This window comes from Gorilla gorilla, chromosome 10 (genome assembly GCF_029281585.2).
Source record: "Gorilla gorilla gorilla isolate KB3781 chromosome 10, NHGRI_mGorGor1-v2.1_pri, whole genome shotgun sequence".
Classification (NCBI taxonomy): Eukaryota; Metazoa; Chordata; class Mammalia; order Primates; family Hominidae; genus Gorilla; species Gorilla gorilla.
This window is the reverse complement of record NC_073234.2, coordinates 55852829-55867856: the sequence shown is the minus strand read 5'-3', so window position 1 is coordinate 55867856 and position 15028 is coordinate 55852829. Positions and strand designations below refer to the sequence as shown.

Sequence of the window (15028 nt, the reverse complement as noted above, 5' to 3'; positions counted from 1 at the left end):
TGAGCCTCAGCTGGGCCCCTGAACTTTTCAGACAGCTTTGCTGCTCTTTTATTCTAGGTGTTAGCAGCACCTGCCGCCTGCTGTGGTGGTATACGCTCTGTGCCTGCCTCTCTCCCCATTGCACCGAGCCTGATGGAGGCAGCTACTGCGTCCTCTGCTAGAGCGCCAGTGCCTGGAACCTTGTACTCATAAACATCTAAGCAACTTGAACTTGGAGCTCCAACACACATATAAAACTGTTAGTTGATTTCACATTAACATCCCTCACCCACTTCTCACCAAGTTCTGTATGACCTGTTCGAGTGAAACATTTTTTGTTTAGTGAATTTCCCACCATCCTTTGAGATTATTGGAGTAACTCTGAGCTGTTAACCCACATTGCTTCTCTAAGAGTGTTCCTGACTCCAAGTACACAGACACAGAACATAATAAACGTAGTTGTCTGTATTCAAACCTGGAAGCCATAAATACTGTTTTGTACTCAGTAATGTACTGCAGACACAGGTGTCCTGAGAACTTGATGAGGCCTTCCTGGTGGGCAGGTGCCATAAACAGAGTGCACTGAAGTGATGAGTGGGCCCTGTTTGTCTCTGGCACTGCCTTTTCCACCCTTGCCGTGGTACCTTGATCTCACTTTCATCTGTCTCCAAGTTAATTTTTTAAAATCTGCTAAAACAATGACCTTCATATATGATTTTCTCCATGTAATGAATATCAGCTATTCTTCAGCAGCTCCTTGTACCCCTTTCTTTTTCTTCTTCCTATGCCGAACCCACCGATGCCTCCGCTGCACTCTCCAGGACTCAGGCCTTCTTCCCTTCATGCTCTCATCTCTGCTTGGTTCGAGCCCATCACCTGCCATGAAGTCTCCTAACCTTTGCAGGATGAGCTTTCCAAAAGGGCAACTAGGTAACTGGGAGGATTTGCAGGCCTCCAGCTCTTCATTTGTTCATTCATTCATTCACTCATTCATCCATTAAACATTTATTAAGCACTTGCTGTGCCAAACACTCTCAGTTGCTGGGGATACCAGGGCACTTGGTCCCTCCCCTCATGGAGCTCAGCGCTTGGTGCATGGTTAAGGAGAATGCTAATCAGACTTCCTTGAGCAGATGATATTTGAACTGGATTTTGAAGGGTGAATGGAAGTTAGTTATCTAAAGTATGGTGAAGAGAATGGACATTTTGTGTGGAGAGGTGGACATATTTAAAAGTACAACAGCTTGGTCAAAGAATGGCAAGTGAACAAAGGATCCACAGGTGGGAATATCAGGTAGGCAGGGGCCATATCATGATGGGTCTGGTGTGCTTAGCCTGGGGGCTTGAACTTTATTCTTAAGGAAATTAGGATCCACTGGAATATTTGTAAACAAGATAACTGCATAACATTTATGTGGAATAAGATCAATCACGCAGCAGAATGGAAGATAATATTTTGGATGAGACTCGTGGTGGGAGGGAGATGATTTAGGAGGCTACAGCAGGTAACCCAGACAACAAGTGATAGGTGCCTAAATAGTGGGCATAGGAGTAGAGAGAGGGAGATGGATTTGTTGTTAAAGCGGTGAATTGCATAGCAGATGAGGAATAAAATTAAGATAACTTCCAGGAGACCATATATGCAGGGCAGAACATAAGGAGAGGAGCTGTTCTCTAGGAAATGCCTAGGTGTTGGATATTTTTAGCATGAAAACATCTGAAAGGCAATGTCCATTAGAAAGTTGGACACAACAGTCAGGAGCTCAGAGGAGCCATGGGTGAGGCCACGAGGGTGAATCAGGCATGCCTAGCAGGAATATCAAGAGAGATGGACAGAGAATTGATGATGAGGCCCGGGGGTAAAGGGACATTTGAAGAGTGAAGAGTGAGGGAGGCTCACAAAGAAAAAGAAGAGCAGAGCAGTGGGAAGAAATCTAGCAGAGTTGTGTCAACACAGAGAAGGCTTGGGAGATGATAACGTTGCTTCAGAGGAATTTGGACATGATGGAAAAGGGGCATAATGGAAAATACAGAGGGGGAAGAAAGGAAGAGCCAGCACCTACACAGTCCTAATTGCTAGACCTGGGGTGGGAAGTGGAAGCAGTGCTATAGCTAGGTAGGGCTTTTTTAGCTTTTTTGTTTTTCAATATATATTTTGACTTTTTAAAATTAAGTAAAAAAGAAATCAAGGGGAAATAAATATTCCACAGCAGGGGGACTGTTTGGCCATGTCACATAAATCTTGGCCGTACATTTCTTATGGCCATGTTACAAGAAATCACAAAAATCAGGACTGAAAAGGAACATCAGCTTATGAACATGCAGCCACTGGCAAAGTTAGCAAGAGTAGGTCCAGTGCAGTGGTGAGGGTCTCAGCAGGACGCGGGGCTTCAGGGACTAGTTACTCTACCACTTGTTGTGAAGGTGGACACTTCCTTCAGAAAACTCAACTGTAACATGTAGAAGCAAGCAGAGAAAGCATTAGAGAGCAGTATAGGATTATGAAAAAGTTGCAGGCAAGGGTTGTTTTTTTTTTCAGTGGGTGTTTTGCATTGACTTTTTGTTGTTGTTATTCTTGGTTTCAAAAGTTGCATATAAAGTTTTTCTCACTTGAATATCAGAACAAATTATATGGCCTTTTTCTGGTGTTTTATTTTTAATATAATATTTTTAATCCATCTGGAATTTATTTTGGTGTCAAAAGTTATGGCCCCATACCAATTTTTCCCATGACTTAGCTAGCTGTGTCAATACTTGCATCCACTGCTTCAAAGTATCACTTTATAATATATAAAAACCCATGAATATTTGCATCTCCTCTTAAAATTCACCCTGTTTAATTCATACTATCTATTCATGTACTAGTTCTAAACTGTTTCAATTACCATAGCATTATAATACACTTTAATATCTCCCAGAGCTATCCCATTTTATTTTTTCAGAATGTTCCCAATACTGTCTATGCAAACATCCCTGTTCATTATTTTACCTGTTTATATTTCTTGAAGAACTTTAGTATCACTTTTCAGCTTTTCTTTTCTTTTTCTTTGAAAGACAGGGTCTCGCCCTGTTGCCCAGGCTGGATTGCAGTGACACAATCCCGGCTCACTGCAACCTCCACCTCCTCATCTAAAGCAATCCTCCCACCTCATCCTCCTGGGTAGCTGAGACTACAGGCTTGTACCACCATGCCCAGCTAATTTTTGTATTTTTTGTACAGACAGGGTACGTTGCCTAGGCTGGTCTCAAACTCCTGGGCTCAAATAATCCTCCCGCCTCAGCCTCCCAAAGTGCTGGGATTACAGAGATTAGCTGCCACACCTGGCTGACCTGTCAGCTTTTTTTCTTAAATCCATTTGGGATTATTAACAGAATTTACATTAGAATTCTAAATTATTTTGTGGAAAAAAAATTTGATATGTCCCTGAATTCAAATTTGCCCAATCAAGAGTTTGGCACATCCTACCACTCATTCATTCATCATTATTTGTTTTTTCTTAAGTCAATTATCATAGTGGTCTTACTTTTCTCATTAATTTATTTCTAAATAGTCTATGCTTTTGTTGTCATTATAAATGGTATCTTTTCTCTTTTTGGATTTTTAACAAGGTTTACTGATAACATAATCCTAATCTCTGGCTTCTCTTGAACAATCAGGAGATCTGGCAACATGGAGCCCTCATTCCAACATGGCAACTATGAGCTGTCCCTTTCCATAGGACACATGCTTGCTAGTTTACCACAGTTGACGGGCTGACTCCACACATGGCTATTACTTGCATGCCCTGGGGGCTGATGAGTTATTTAGGGTTGGGTGAGTCATAGGGAAGTTGACATCACTGCTTATTGCTGCTGCTTGTGACTCTGTAGCATCACCAACTCTGGTCCTTGCCTGGCTGACTTCTCTGCATGAGTGTTCCTGCCTGGCCTGTGGGACTTACTGGATCCTTCTAGCCCTGTCTGCTCTTCTGCAACATGCCCTTTGGCTCTCTGACCAGAAGCAAATGCCAGCTCTGCTTGCCTCGCCACACCCTCCACAGCCTTGCCCTTCCTGACAGAGTCATCCCTGCCCCTTGTCTGAGCACGAGGCCTAATGGGACTCTATGTTTTCCTCCCATCCACAGTCTTAGTTACATATCTGTATATGTTTCCTCTGAAGGTCTACCAGTTAGGAGGGCAGGGTCTAAAACTTGAGGATATTTTCTTACTTCTTCCTCTCCGTGGTATCACTTACCCCAAAATCTCTGCTGCCCCATTTTTAATAAGGCCGTGTCAATTACAAACAAGGAGAAAAGAACTTCTAAGCCACCACTCAAATTTTGACTTATTATGACCACAAGGACTGCAACTAACTTCAAGATTCTTAAGGAAGGATATTATAATTTATTAAGACACTTTTATCACATATATTTCTGTGATTTCTATTACTGTCAAATTCTCTGAATGCACTGCACTTCCATTTGCAGACTCAGGGGAGCTAACTCATTTGCTTGTTCTCAGCATATTTCTTCCAACGTTCTCTAAGCATAGCCTTCCCATGGGTCCATTTCTTTTTCTCTTTAACTTGTTAGATAATGCCACAGTATTTCTTTTTTCTTAAAAAAAAAAATCCTAAACCACACATCATCTTTCAACATTCTATTTCAACAGTGAGAATGAATAATATGCTTATGATGTCTCAAGTTTATTACCAGCGAATAATTCTGGTTGACTAAAGATGTCTAAATATATTGTTCCTATTAAGTGTATACATGTGAAAGAAACAGGCTATAATTAATCTTCTTTCCAGAGATTTTATATTTGTGTTTTGTTTGAATTCTTTCACTGTTGAACACTAAATTATTATTTACCACAGATGTGTTTTCTCTCTGGGATTTAGTTCGTTTGCCTTTCTCTTTCAAGAGTAAAGGAAAATATGTTGTCCTTCCATCCACCACCACTCCATGATGTGTGTCCATTCCATTGACAGTTATTCAGTTTGGGTTCGTCAGCTTATTTGTGGCCTCTTTTCCACTGGCCCCTCTGTTGGCTCTCGTGAACAATATATTGGAAATAAGAGTGGATGCATGGAAACTGACCACCCAGTTTAGACGCCTGGTACCAGAGAAAGCCCAAGACATTGGAGCATGGCAGCCCATCATGCAAGGAATAGCAATTCTGGCTGTGGTGACCAATGTGAGTAGACCTAAGCTTTACAGAGTAAAGACCTTGAAGATGCATTAGATTTGCTACCTAAGGAATCAAATGTTTAGTGTTTTTTAAAATGAGAGGAAGATGCTAAGTCTTTCATCCACATAAATGATATAGTTGCTATATATAACCACTTGTTAAATGTATTTTCATTTTGTATATAATTATTTTTAACTGTCAAGACCTCCTATACAGGTACTGTTATTGCTCATTTGCTAAAGTTTTTATTCAATATGAAATATGATAATGATAAGAAGTACTAACACTTTTAATCCTCACATAACTATAAAAGGAGTTATCAGAAAATGTTTTTTTATAATGTGGATAGAAATCTGTTCATTTAGAGTTTGAGGGCCCTAAAATAAGGTCATTCTACCATGTTTTACTACATATTCCAAAGCATCAACCTAAAATATTGACTCTGATGGTGAAGTATAAACACTTTGTGCACTCCTAATTACCTTCCTTGACTCCAGAGCAGCAGTTCTTAAAGGAGGAAGGTGGGTGGGTTTCATCACCCTTCCCACCCCACCCTTAGGTCTTTGCTCACCATGCTTTGGTCATTGGCTGAAGCAGCCTCATGCCCTGTATGTATCCCAGCTGTGAGGGGACAGAACTCAGTTGTTTACAGCCTGTATTCATTGATTATGGGCCATCTGAACAGTGTCATTTTTATGTACAGGCACACAGGAAGTTCTCAGGCAATGCAAGTTTCATGCCAGCCCATTAGAGGACCACCTTCCCAAGAAGTATCCCAAAACTAGGGCCATTTCCTCCCATATTTCACTGACAGTCTCACTCCCAGGTGAACCTCCCTAACAAAGTGATTCCCCAGTTTTGTTTTCTTAAGCCACATCTTCCCTGAGTCCCCAGCCAAAACAACAGAAGTTGGCAGTGCCTGTAGTTTAGGCTCTGGATGAGGGAAGTTACTGAGCACTGTAGGCTCTAGAGTCAGGTAGACCCGAGCTCCACTTCCCAGCACTGTAGCTCTGAGCTGCATGATCTTGAGCCAGGCCTTACCACTCCAGAGCCCTATTTTATTATTTGTAAAATTATTAATTCCCTACCACATATCATAAGAATAGTACATACCAACCACAGTGTTAGGGAATTCATTGAGTTAATGCATGAAGCCTCGTTTCTATTGAATGTTAGCTGCTGTTATTTTATCGTCTTCATTACTCATCATTGTTATTAACAGTAACTCTGTGAGGACTCTGACAGGTACCCCAATTGGAGGCACAAGAATTCCAAAAGCAACCACTGTCTGGATGATGGTTACAGTTTTATACAATAAAACAAGTTATCTGGAACCTAGCTGTCATCCCTACCCCAGAACCTTACATTTATCTGAATTGCATGCTATCTGTACTATTTGGAGAAAGTTGCAAATCGCACACAAAAACCAACTACTGGGGTATGTCAGTTTCCTTTCACCCAGGTACCCCACACCTTCAACATCTACTGTGCTGCAAAATGAAGACTGCTGTTTAGAAAAATGGCAGTGAGGCCTTTCAAGTTCCTCAGTCATAAAACAATGAACGTGACAGCACGTTCAATATGCTCTAGTACACTAAGCTGGACAAGAACGTGGACTTGTGGGCTTTAAGAAAATTTTCAGCAACAAAGTTTGAAACTAAAAGGGTTTTTATTTTACCTTCAACTAACCAGAAAATTCAGTTGACTCAAACTCTCCCTATTCCTCAAGCATTCTGGATTGATTGTATTAGGTACCTTTTCCCAGCATCCGTGCCATGGCTCTACTCCATGAGCACAGATGGAGGATTGGCTGTTTCCAAGGCGACTCAGTGTGTGTATGTGTACAGACATTCACTCTGGCTAATTGGTGCTATTGGTTCTTATCCAATAATGGCTTTTTCTTATCACTTAACCTAGGAAAACTGCTTATTAGATTTGTGACATTGATTAAACTATGGGCAATCCCTTTTTCCATATTAGGATTTGTTATACTTCCAAGATGGCAGTTATACATCCACATACATAGACATCTATGTTTATATGTGTGCTTGTGCAAGCATTAAATGTGTGTCTTATTCCCTCAAACACCCAGTGTGTATCTCACAACCTACTGTCTACAAAAAGAGAATAACCACCAGGATGAGAGTGGGCATCAAGCAGGAATTTGGTATAAAATCATTCATTTTAAAGCTGCTGGTTCAATAAATAAGCTGAATTGACATTGTTGTATCATGCCAGAGCATCTGTTATTGAAGACCAATTTTAATTTATTTTTATATAAATGGAAAACTGTGTGCAGAACAGCATGGGAAATGAAGCACACTGCATTTATTTGTACTCTTGCAGCATGTCTCTCAGAGCAGCTCAATTCAGGAAGAAAAGTATCTTGTCAGAAGACAATAGAATTATCTTCCTTGTTGGAATTTTTTGTAGCTTCCTGATGCACATCTGCCAGTGATTCTATAAAAAGATATAGTTGAGTTAAATGATAATAGCAAAATTTAATCTATTGAAATCCGAGGGAAAAAAGGTAAAATATTCGTGTGGCTCCCCAGTACTGACAGGCAGAAACACACTCATATATATGTACATTTTTCACATCAGAGGAAATGACAAAGCTGGTTCTAGTGAGGGAAATTTTGTAATAGAAAAGCCCCCTAATTGTTTTTTCTTGCTTTGCCTGAGATTTGGTTTGTGGTCTCACTATGCCTAAACCATATGTTCAGATGAATACTATTAAAAATCACGTTAAGCCAAAAACATGTCTACTTTTCTGCTTCATCAATGACAATCATTTAGCTGTTTTATTCACATAGAATTTGGTTTAAAGTAAAAATCCTTTCTCCTTCCTTCCAACCAGTTTTACACACTGGAGAGTTTAAAGCCCAAATTAAAGAATTTTAGAGAAAATTCATATAATTCAGAATAGCTTTACCTCCTAATAGATGTCTCTCTGATACACAGGTTTATGATTGGCCCATATTTACTCTTTTTATCTAGGAACATACTAAATTTTCTGTATGTTGTTGTTTAATTTATAATTTTCATAACTTCATCCACGTAATCTTTTTGAGACTTAGATAAGACTTAGATAAGTCTCTAAGTTTAGAGACTTAGATACTAGATCAGACTAAACAGACATTATTGTTTGACTATGAATGGGACAACCCCAATATAATTCTACTACCCAAATTTTGTTAAAATTAATAAATGCTCACACTCTATAATGAAACAACAAACATAACCATGTACTGAGAGTTTAAAACAAATCAGGTCATGGTTTGACTTGTGTAAACAAGTCATAATACTATACAGGAAAAAAGTGAACTTAGAGGTCATTATTTAAATTTAGATCAAGGAAAACATGCAGTTTACCTTCTGTGTTTATGAAAAGTGCTAAATCAATTATATAAAGCTGAATTATTTTCATAATGTTGACTCTGATTACATGTGCAAGTCTTCAAGGCTGAGGTCAGTGGCTCGTACCTATAATCCCAGCACTTGGAGAGCCTGAGAGGATTGCTTGAGGCCAGGAGTTCCAGACTAGGCTAGACAACATAGTAAGACCCCATCTCTACAAAAAATGTTTAAAGATTAGCCAGGCATGGTGGAGTGTACCTGTAATTCTAGCTACTCAGGAGGATCACTTGAACCAAGGAGTTCGAGGTTACAGTGAGCTATAATCATGCCAGTGCACTCCAGCCTGGGCAACAGAGCAAGATCTTATCTCACTATCTGCATATATTTTGCAATTAAGAAAAAATTAAGATTTCTGAATCTTTAAAAAAAATTGACACGATGAAAATAGTAATTCTGGCATATTTGTTAACCTGACCTATAAAAACTATAACTTCAGCCAGGTGCAGTGGCTCACGCCTGTAATCCCAGCACTTTGGGAGGCTGAGGTGGGCAGATCACCTGAGACCAGGAGTTCAAGACCAGCCTGGCCAACATGACAAAACCCTGTCTCTACTAAAAGTACAAAAATTAGCCAGGTGTGGTGGCGCGTGCCTGTAATCCCAGCTACTCAGGAGGCTGAGGCAGGAGAATTGCTTGAACCCAAGAGGCGGAGGTTGCAGTGAGCCGAGATCGTACCATTGCACTCCAGCCTGGGCAGCAAGAGCAAGACTCCGTCTCAAAAACAAAAAACTGTAACTTCATTTTCGCTTTGTTTTTCTCCCAAAATAGGCCATGATCATTGCTTTCACGTCGGACATGATCCCCCGCCTAGTGTACTACTGGTCCTTCTCCGTCCCTCCCTACGGGGACCACACTTCCTACACCATGGAAGGGTATATCAACAACACTCTCTCCATCTTCAAAGTCGCAGACTTCAAAAACAAAAGCAAGGGAAACCCGTACTCTGACCTGGGTAACCATACCACATGCAGGCAAGTTCTGCTTTACTTGTTTAAAAATGCACTTCATCTTTAAAAGGGTTTTTCTTGTGACTTAATTCTGTTTGGTGTCATTTTTTAAATTTTTATTTCTTTATAACTTCAGGATCAATCAGGTGCTTTGGTGTCATTTAAATCAAGCTGCTAGAGACATTTTTTCCCCATAGCTTTCTCTTGAGTGAAACTCAGAAAATGTATATATATGTACATTTATTAAAAAGTTAATGAAGACTAGGGGTAAAACTTTCAGACCAGGGGTAAAACTTTCAGACCAAACCATAAAGATTTAAAGTTGAGAGTTTCAAACGATTACAGGGAGATTGATTCCAAAGAAAAGTCATAGAAATACAGAAACTTCAAGAGGTCCAAGAACCAAGATAATTCGGTTGTTAATACTATTGTGTTATTCAAGCACAATCTGAAGATATTGAATGATGGCAAACTAGCACCTCACATAACAGGGACATACAAAGATAAGAGATGTGAATACTCAGCTGAACAGTATTATCTAAAAATATTCCAAAGTTCTCTGCATCGATTTTAATGGCTGGTGAGTTCAACAGTGGACAGTATGTACCAGGTAAATTACCAATTGATAAAGTTTGTGAACTGTAGATCATCAACCTTTTTTCCTGGACCATAGAGTTTTACCTAAAATAGGAGGCTTTAAAGTCTATTTAGTCCAACTCCTCAAAGCCTTCACTAACTCAGATTCTCAATAATGCAACCAGGAAACCAGAAATAAGCCCAAAATAAATGTTTGTGTTACACCTAGTGGAGCCTCTTTACAATTCTGTATCAAATCTGCTTATTCTTACTTTCCACAATTCTAATCAGAAATTAAACTCTTCTAGGTTTAATAGCTTACAGGCCTAAAATTAGAGATGTCCTACCTGAGGAAGATACACTAACAGCAGTTAACACTTGATATCTGACAACAAAGAATTAGGTAAAAAATTATAACAAGCAGATAGTACTCTGTATGAGGAGAGAGAGTCCCATAGCTGAGTGAACCCTGATGATACCATTATATAAATAAATTTATAAACATGATCCCCAAAACAGGAATTGTTTTGAGAAAACAGGGATAAATGTTGGGAGAACAAATTTAAAACTTTAGTTCTTTTATAAAGATGGATTCTTTTCTACGAAGATGGACCATGTTATTACCATCATTCTCTGATTAAATATTAAATGAGGCACTACTGTAGTTATTTTGGGGCTTTGTTACCAAATTGAGCTTTAAGAGAAAATGTATGTGATGTCCAGTTTAAAAGAGCATTGAATCAAATATGACTTTTTTTTTTTTTGAGACAGCGTCCTGCTCTGTTGCCCAGACAGGAGTGCAGTGACACCATATCAGCTCCCTGCAACCTTCACCTCTCGGGTTCAAGCAATTCTCATGCCTCAGCCACCGAATAGCTGGGATTACAAGCACGTGCTACCACACCTGGCTAATTTTTGTATTTTTAGTAGAGATGGGGTTTTACCATAGTGGCCAAGCTGGTGTCGCACTCCTGGCCTCAAGTGATCCACATACCTCGGCCTCCCAAAGTGCTAGGATTACAGGCATGAGCCACTGCACCCGGCATGACCTCTTTTTAAATGGGGCCTTTGTTTACAGTATTCAGGCAAAAAGATTTGTCTCCCAATATGTCTCCATTTTGTTTTCAGGTATCGTGATTTCCGATACCCACCTGGACACCCCCAGGAGTATAAACACAACATCTACTATTGGCATGTGATTGCAGCCAAGCTGGCTTTTATCATTGTCATGGAGGTAGGAAAAGTATGCTTTCAAACAGTTTATAAGGATGTGTATTTGCAGACCTTCCATTAAGTGTTGCCAACTCCATACTTAACATGTATGATACTTTCTTCTTATCACTTGCTAATATTTTAGGAAATATGTTAATCAGTATTGACCTGAAAATACTCAAACAACTTCATTAACGAGAGCACTATCTGCTTTTAAAGTTTAAAAGCATGTTATGTGCAAAGGGGATTCAATTTCATTCATTACTAACTTTTTAAAATTTAGGGCACTGGGCAGCATGTTGGGCTGTGAAAGGGCTTATGCAAGATGGGTACGATGATGTGATCTCTGCCTGTGAGAAACTTTTATTGCTGGGAGAGTTTGAAATTGACCAGCTCTGAAAAATTACTGAGGCAACTATAAATTTGTAATTGATCTAGCCAACTATGCTTCCTATGCAGAGTGAGTTAACTACTGCCAAATTACAAAGTATCAGGGTTTAATTGCTTAATTGGTATGGTAGATAGGATAGTATTAAGCTGCAAGAAACAGAAAATGCAGTCTATGGTGGCTTAAATAAGGTTGATTCCCCTCCCCACAACCCATATGATAGAGTTCACGAAAGTCTGTGGTTGCTCCTGAATCAATCAATACCAGTTCACTGATGGAAGCAGTATATCCAATTCTTGGGTTTGCTCTCATATATGTGTCCCCTTATGGCTGCTGAAATTCCAGTTAAAAAATTACATGCAAAGCAGGAAGAAGGGCGATGCTAACCACATCCAGTCCTTTTTGTCAGGAAAGAATGCTTTGCCAGAAGCCCCTACAGTGGACTTCCACCTACATCTCATTGACCAGAACTATAGCATGTGGTTTTCCTAGCAGCAAGAGGGGCTGAGGCAGGTGGATTTCATTTGCTCTGAATAAAACCAATCAGCAGAGAAGAAGTGGGGTAGACTACCTGGATTTTTGGTACTTATACTAGTTCTTTTTTTTTTTTTTTCAAATAGCTACCAAACATTAAACAGGGAAGACAAGTAACTCACGGTTAGTATCTGACTCATGTCAGTATCTGACATATCAGCAAGAGTCACAGGTTTCTATTTAAACATGTAGTTGATGAAGTGATTGGCCTTCTCCTTTTGATATTGTGGTAGATTATATGTTGTCCTTACATATACAGTGGACCATCCCCACTGCAAAACTTCTAGAGCCAGCTTGATAATTCCTTTGCATTGCTGAGCCCACTGGAAGGGAAGAGAATCTACAGAGAGAGGGAAAACTAGGTGATGGGTTTTTTTTGGTTTTTTTGTTTGTTTGTTTGTTTTTAGAGACAGAGTCTCACTCTGTTGCCCAGGCTGGAGTATGATGGCATGATCTTAGCTCACTGCAACCTCTGCCTCCAGGTTCAGCCGATTCTCCTGCCTCAGCCTCCCAAGTACCTGGGACTACAGGTGCACACTACCACACCTGGCTAATTTTATATTTTTAGTAGAGACGGGGTTTCACCATATTGGCCAGGCTGGTCTCAAACTCCTGACCTCAAGTGATCCGCCCTCCTCGGCCTCCCAAAGTGCTGGGATTATAGACATGAGCCACTGCGCCCGGCCTAGGTGATGGGCTTTAATAGGGCAGTGAGCAATAAGCACCCCTGTAGTGCTGGAGGTCTCAAAGAGCAAGCTGGTACCCATCAGTGCCTCTATCTTGGAGCTCAAGGAGACCATGCCTTGGGTCAGAAGGGAGGTGGAAAAACTGAGCTTGAGATTCCTGGATAAGCCAGAGACCCAAAACAGGGCTGCATTTGCCTCAGTAGAAAGAAGTGTGTATCTTCTCTGGAGAAAAATGTCCCCAGGTTTTTCTCAGATCAAGCTAATCAAATATGAGCACACAACCAAAGATGGTCAATAACAAGAGGTGATTTAAAAAAAAAAAAAAAACGTGTGAGGTTCAGCAGGAAACAACTGATTTGGACCCTCAGTAACCTCAAGGGTTTGTTTGAACTGTCAGATAAGGAATATAAATTAACTGTATGTGAAAACATTTAAATAATTATGAGTAGAATTTAAAAAGCAAGAAACTAAAAATTATAAGGCAATTTTGAAAAAACTAAACGGAACTTCTAGAAATTAAAATAAAATCATTGGTGAAATGGAAAAAAACATGGATTAAACAGAAGTTTATGCAAATCTGAAGAGAGAATTTGTGAATTGGAAGATAGGTCTGAAAAAATCACTCCTGATGTATCACAGGGAGAAAATAGAAAATATGAAAGAGATGTTAAGTGATATGGAAGAATGAGAAATACTAACTTAAAGAAGCTGAACATGAATAAAAGAAATGAAAGAGTTCACAGATCAGAAAGCATGACATGCATCAAGCAGAATAAAGAAATCCACTTACACATATTGCAAGGAAAATGCGGCACACCAAAAATAAGACCTTGAAAGTAACCAGAGGGAAAAAACTGATGACTAACAGAGAAAACTAAGGCGAGAATGGGAGTAGGCTTTTTAACAGTAACAACGGAAGCCAGAAGAGAGTAGTCTATCTCCAGAATGCTAAAGAAGGTAGCTATAAACCTTAAATTACAGCAGAAGTTTGAAATATTTCTACAATGAAAACACCAGACCATGTGGTTTTTATTGGAGTGATACCAAGCTTTTTAAAACAGATCATTTCAATCCTATACAAATGCCTTCAGAGATCAGAAAGAGGAAATACTCTCCAACTCATTTGGTGAGGCTAAGAGTAGCCTAAATCCTAAAATCAGACAAGAAGAGAGAAAGGAAAATGAAGCCAACCCTATTCATTACATAGATGCAAAGATCTTTCTAAGATGTGTAAAGTGAGATGATGGACATGTTAATTTGTTCCACTATAGAGTGAGTCCTCACTTAACATCCTTGTTAGGCTCTTGGAAACCATGACTTTAAGACAACAACATCTAACAAAACCAGTGTTTTTTCTAATCAATGCTGTAATGAAACAGCATTGAAGGAAATGACGTTATTCAAGGACCTGGAGTTGCAGTTTCCAGGAACCTGTCAATGATGTTGAGGGCTCACTACATACATGTGTCTTACAACATCATGTTGTATACCTTTACGCAAAATTTTTAAAAATGTACAAATCTGAATCTAGCAATATATTTCAAAAAGATAACATCACGCCACCAGGCTTTAACCTGGATTTGCAAGGGTGGCATAACACAGAAATTCCACATATCTATAAATATTCCCTATCTCAGAAACAGATGAAAGAATTCTTTCCTACAGCATCAACCTTTGTCACTTTACTATATAATTTCCATTATCACTAAACACACTAATATTTGTCACATCTCAAAATTCTCTCCATCCTTACCTCACCAGTCCTGCTTCGCTTCTCTTTTTCTCTTTTCCTCTTTGTGGCCAGCGCCGTTGAATGAGTTGCCAGTACATGCTGTCCTCGATTCCTCTATCTTTCTATCATGCTTTCACCCCCTCCACTTCACTGAAGCTGCTCTTGCCAAAGTTAGCAGCAGCCACCACTTCCCCAACCCTCCCCTCACCTGACTTAGCAACATTTGACTTAGCAAAAATCTGAGTCAAATTTTTGCTGAAAATCTGACTTCAGATTTTCCTCATCACTTGCCCCTGGAAACTCCTCCTCACTGGGCTCCTAGGAAAGTACACTTTCCTCCTGCGTCCCTGGCCATTCCACCTCAGGTTCTATGCCAGTCACTTAT

At 39.7% G+C, this 15028-nt stretch overlaps 1 protein-coding gene across 3 annotated transcripts in view; it reads left to right on the top strand.

The window, feature by feature from the left end:
* ANO6 (anoctamin 6) overlaps positions 1-15028 on the top strand; it is a 218413-nt gene that overhangs the window by 197818 nt on the left and 5567 nt on the right. For all 3 annotated transcript variants that reach the window (XM_031000832.3, XM_031000833.3, XM_031000831.3), the window contains 3 exons: positions 4949-5154; positions 9337-9539; positions 11220-11325. In XM_031000832.3, the coding sequence (XP_030856692.1) occupies positions 4949-5154; positions 9337-9539; positions 11220-11325 (515 nt within the window). The remainder of the gene's footprint in view (positions 1-4948; positions 5155-9336; positions 9540-11219; positions 11326-15028) is intronic.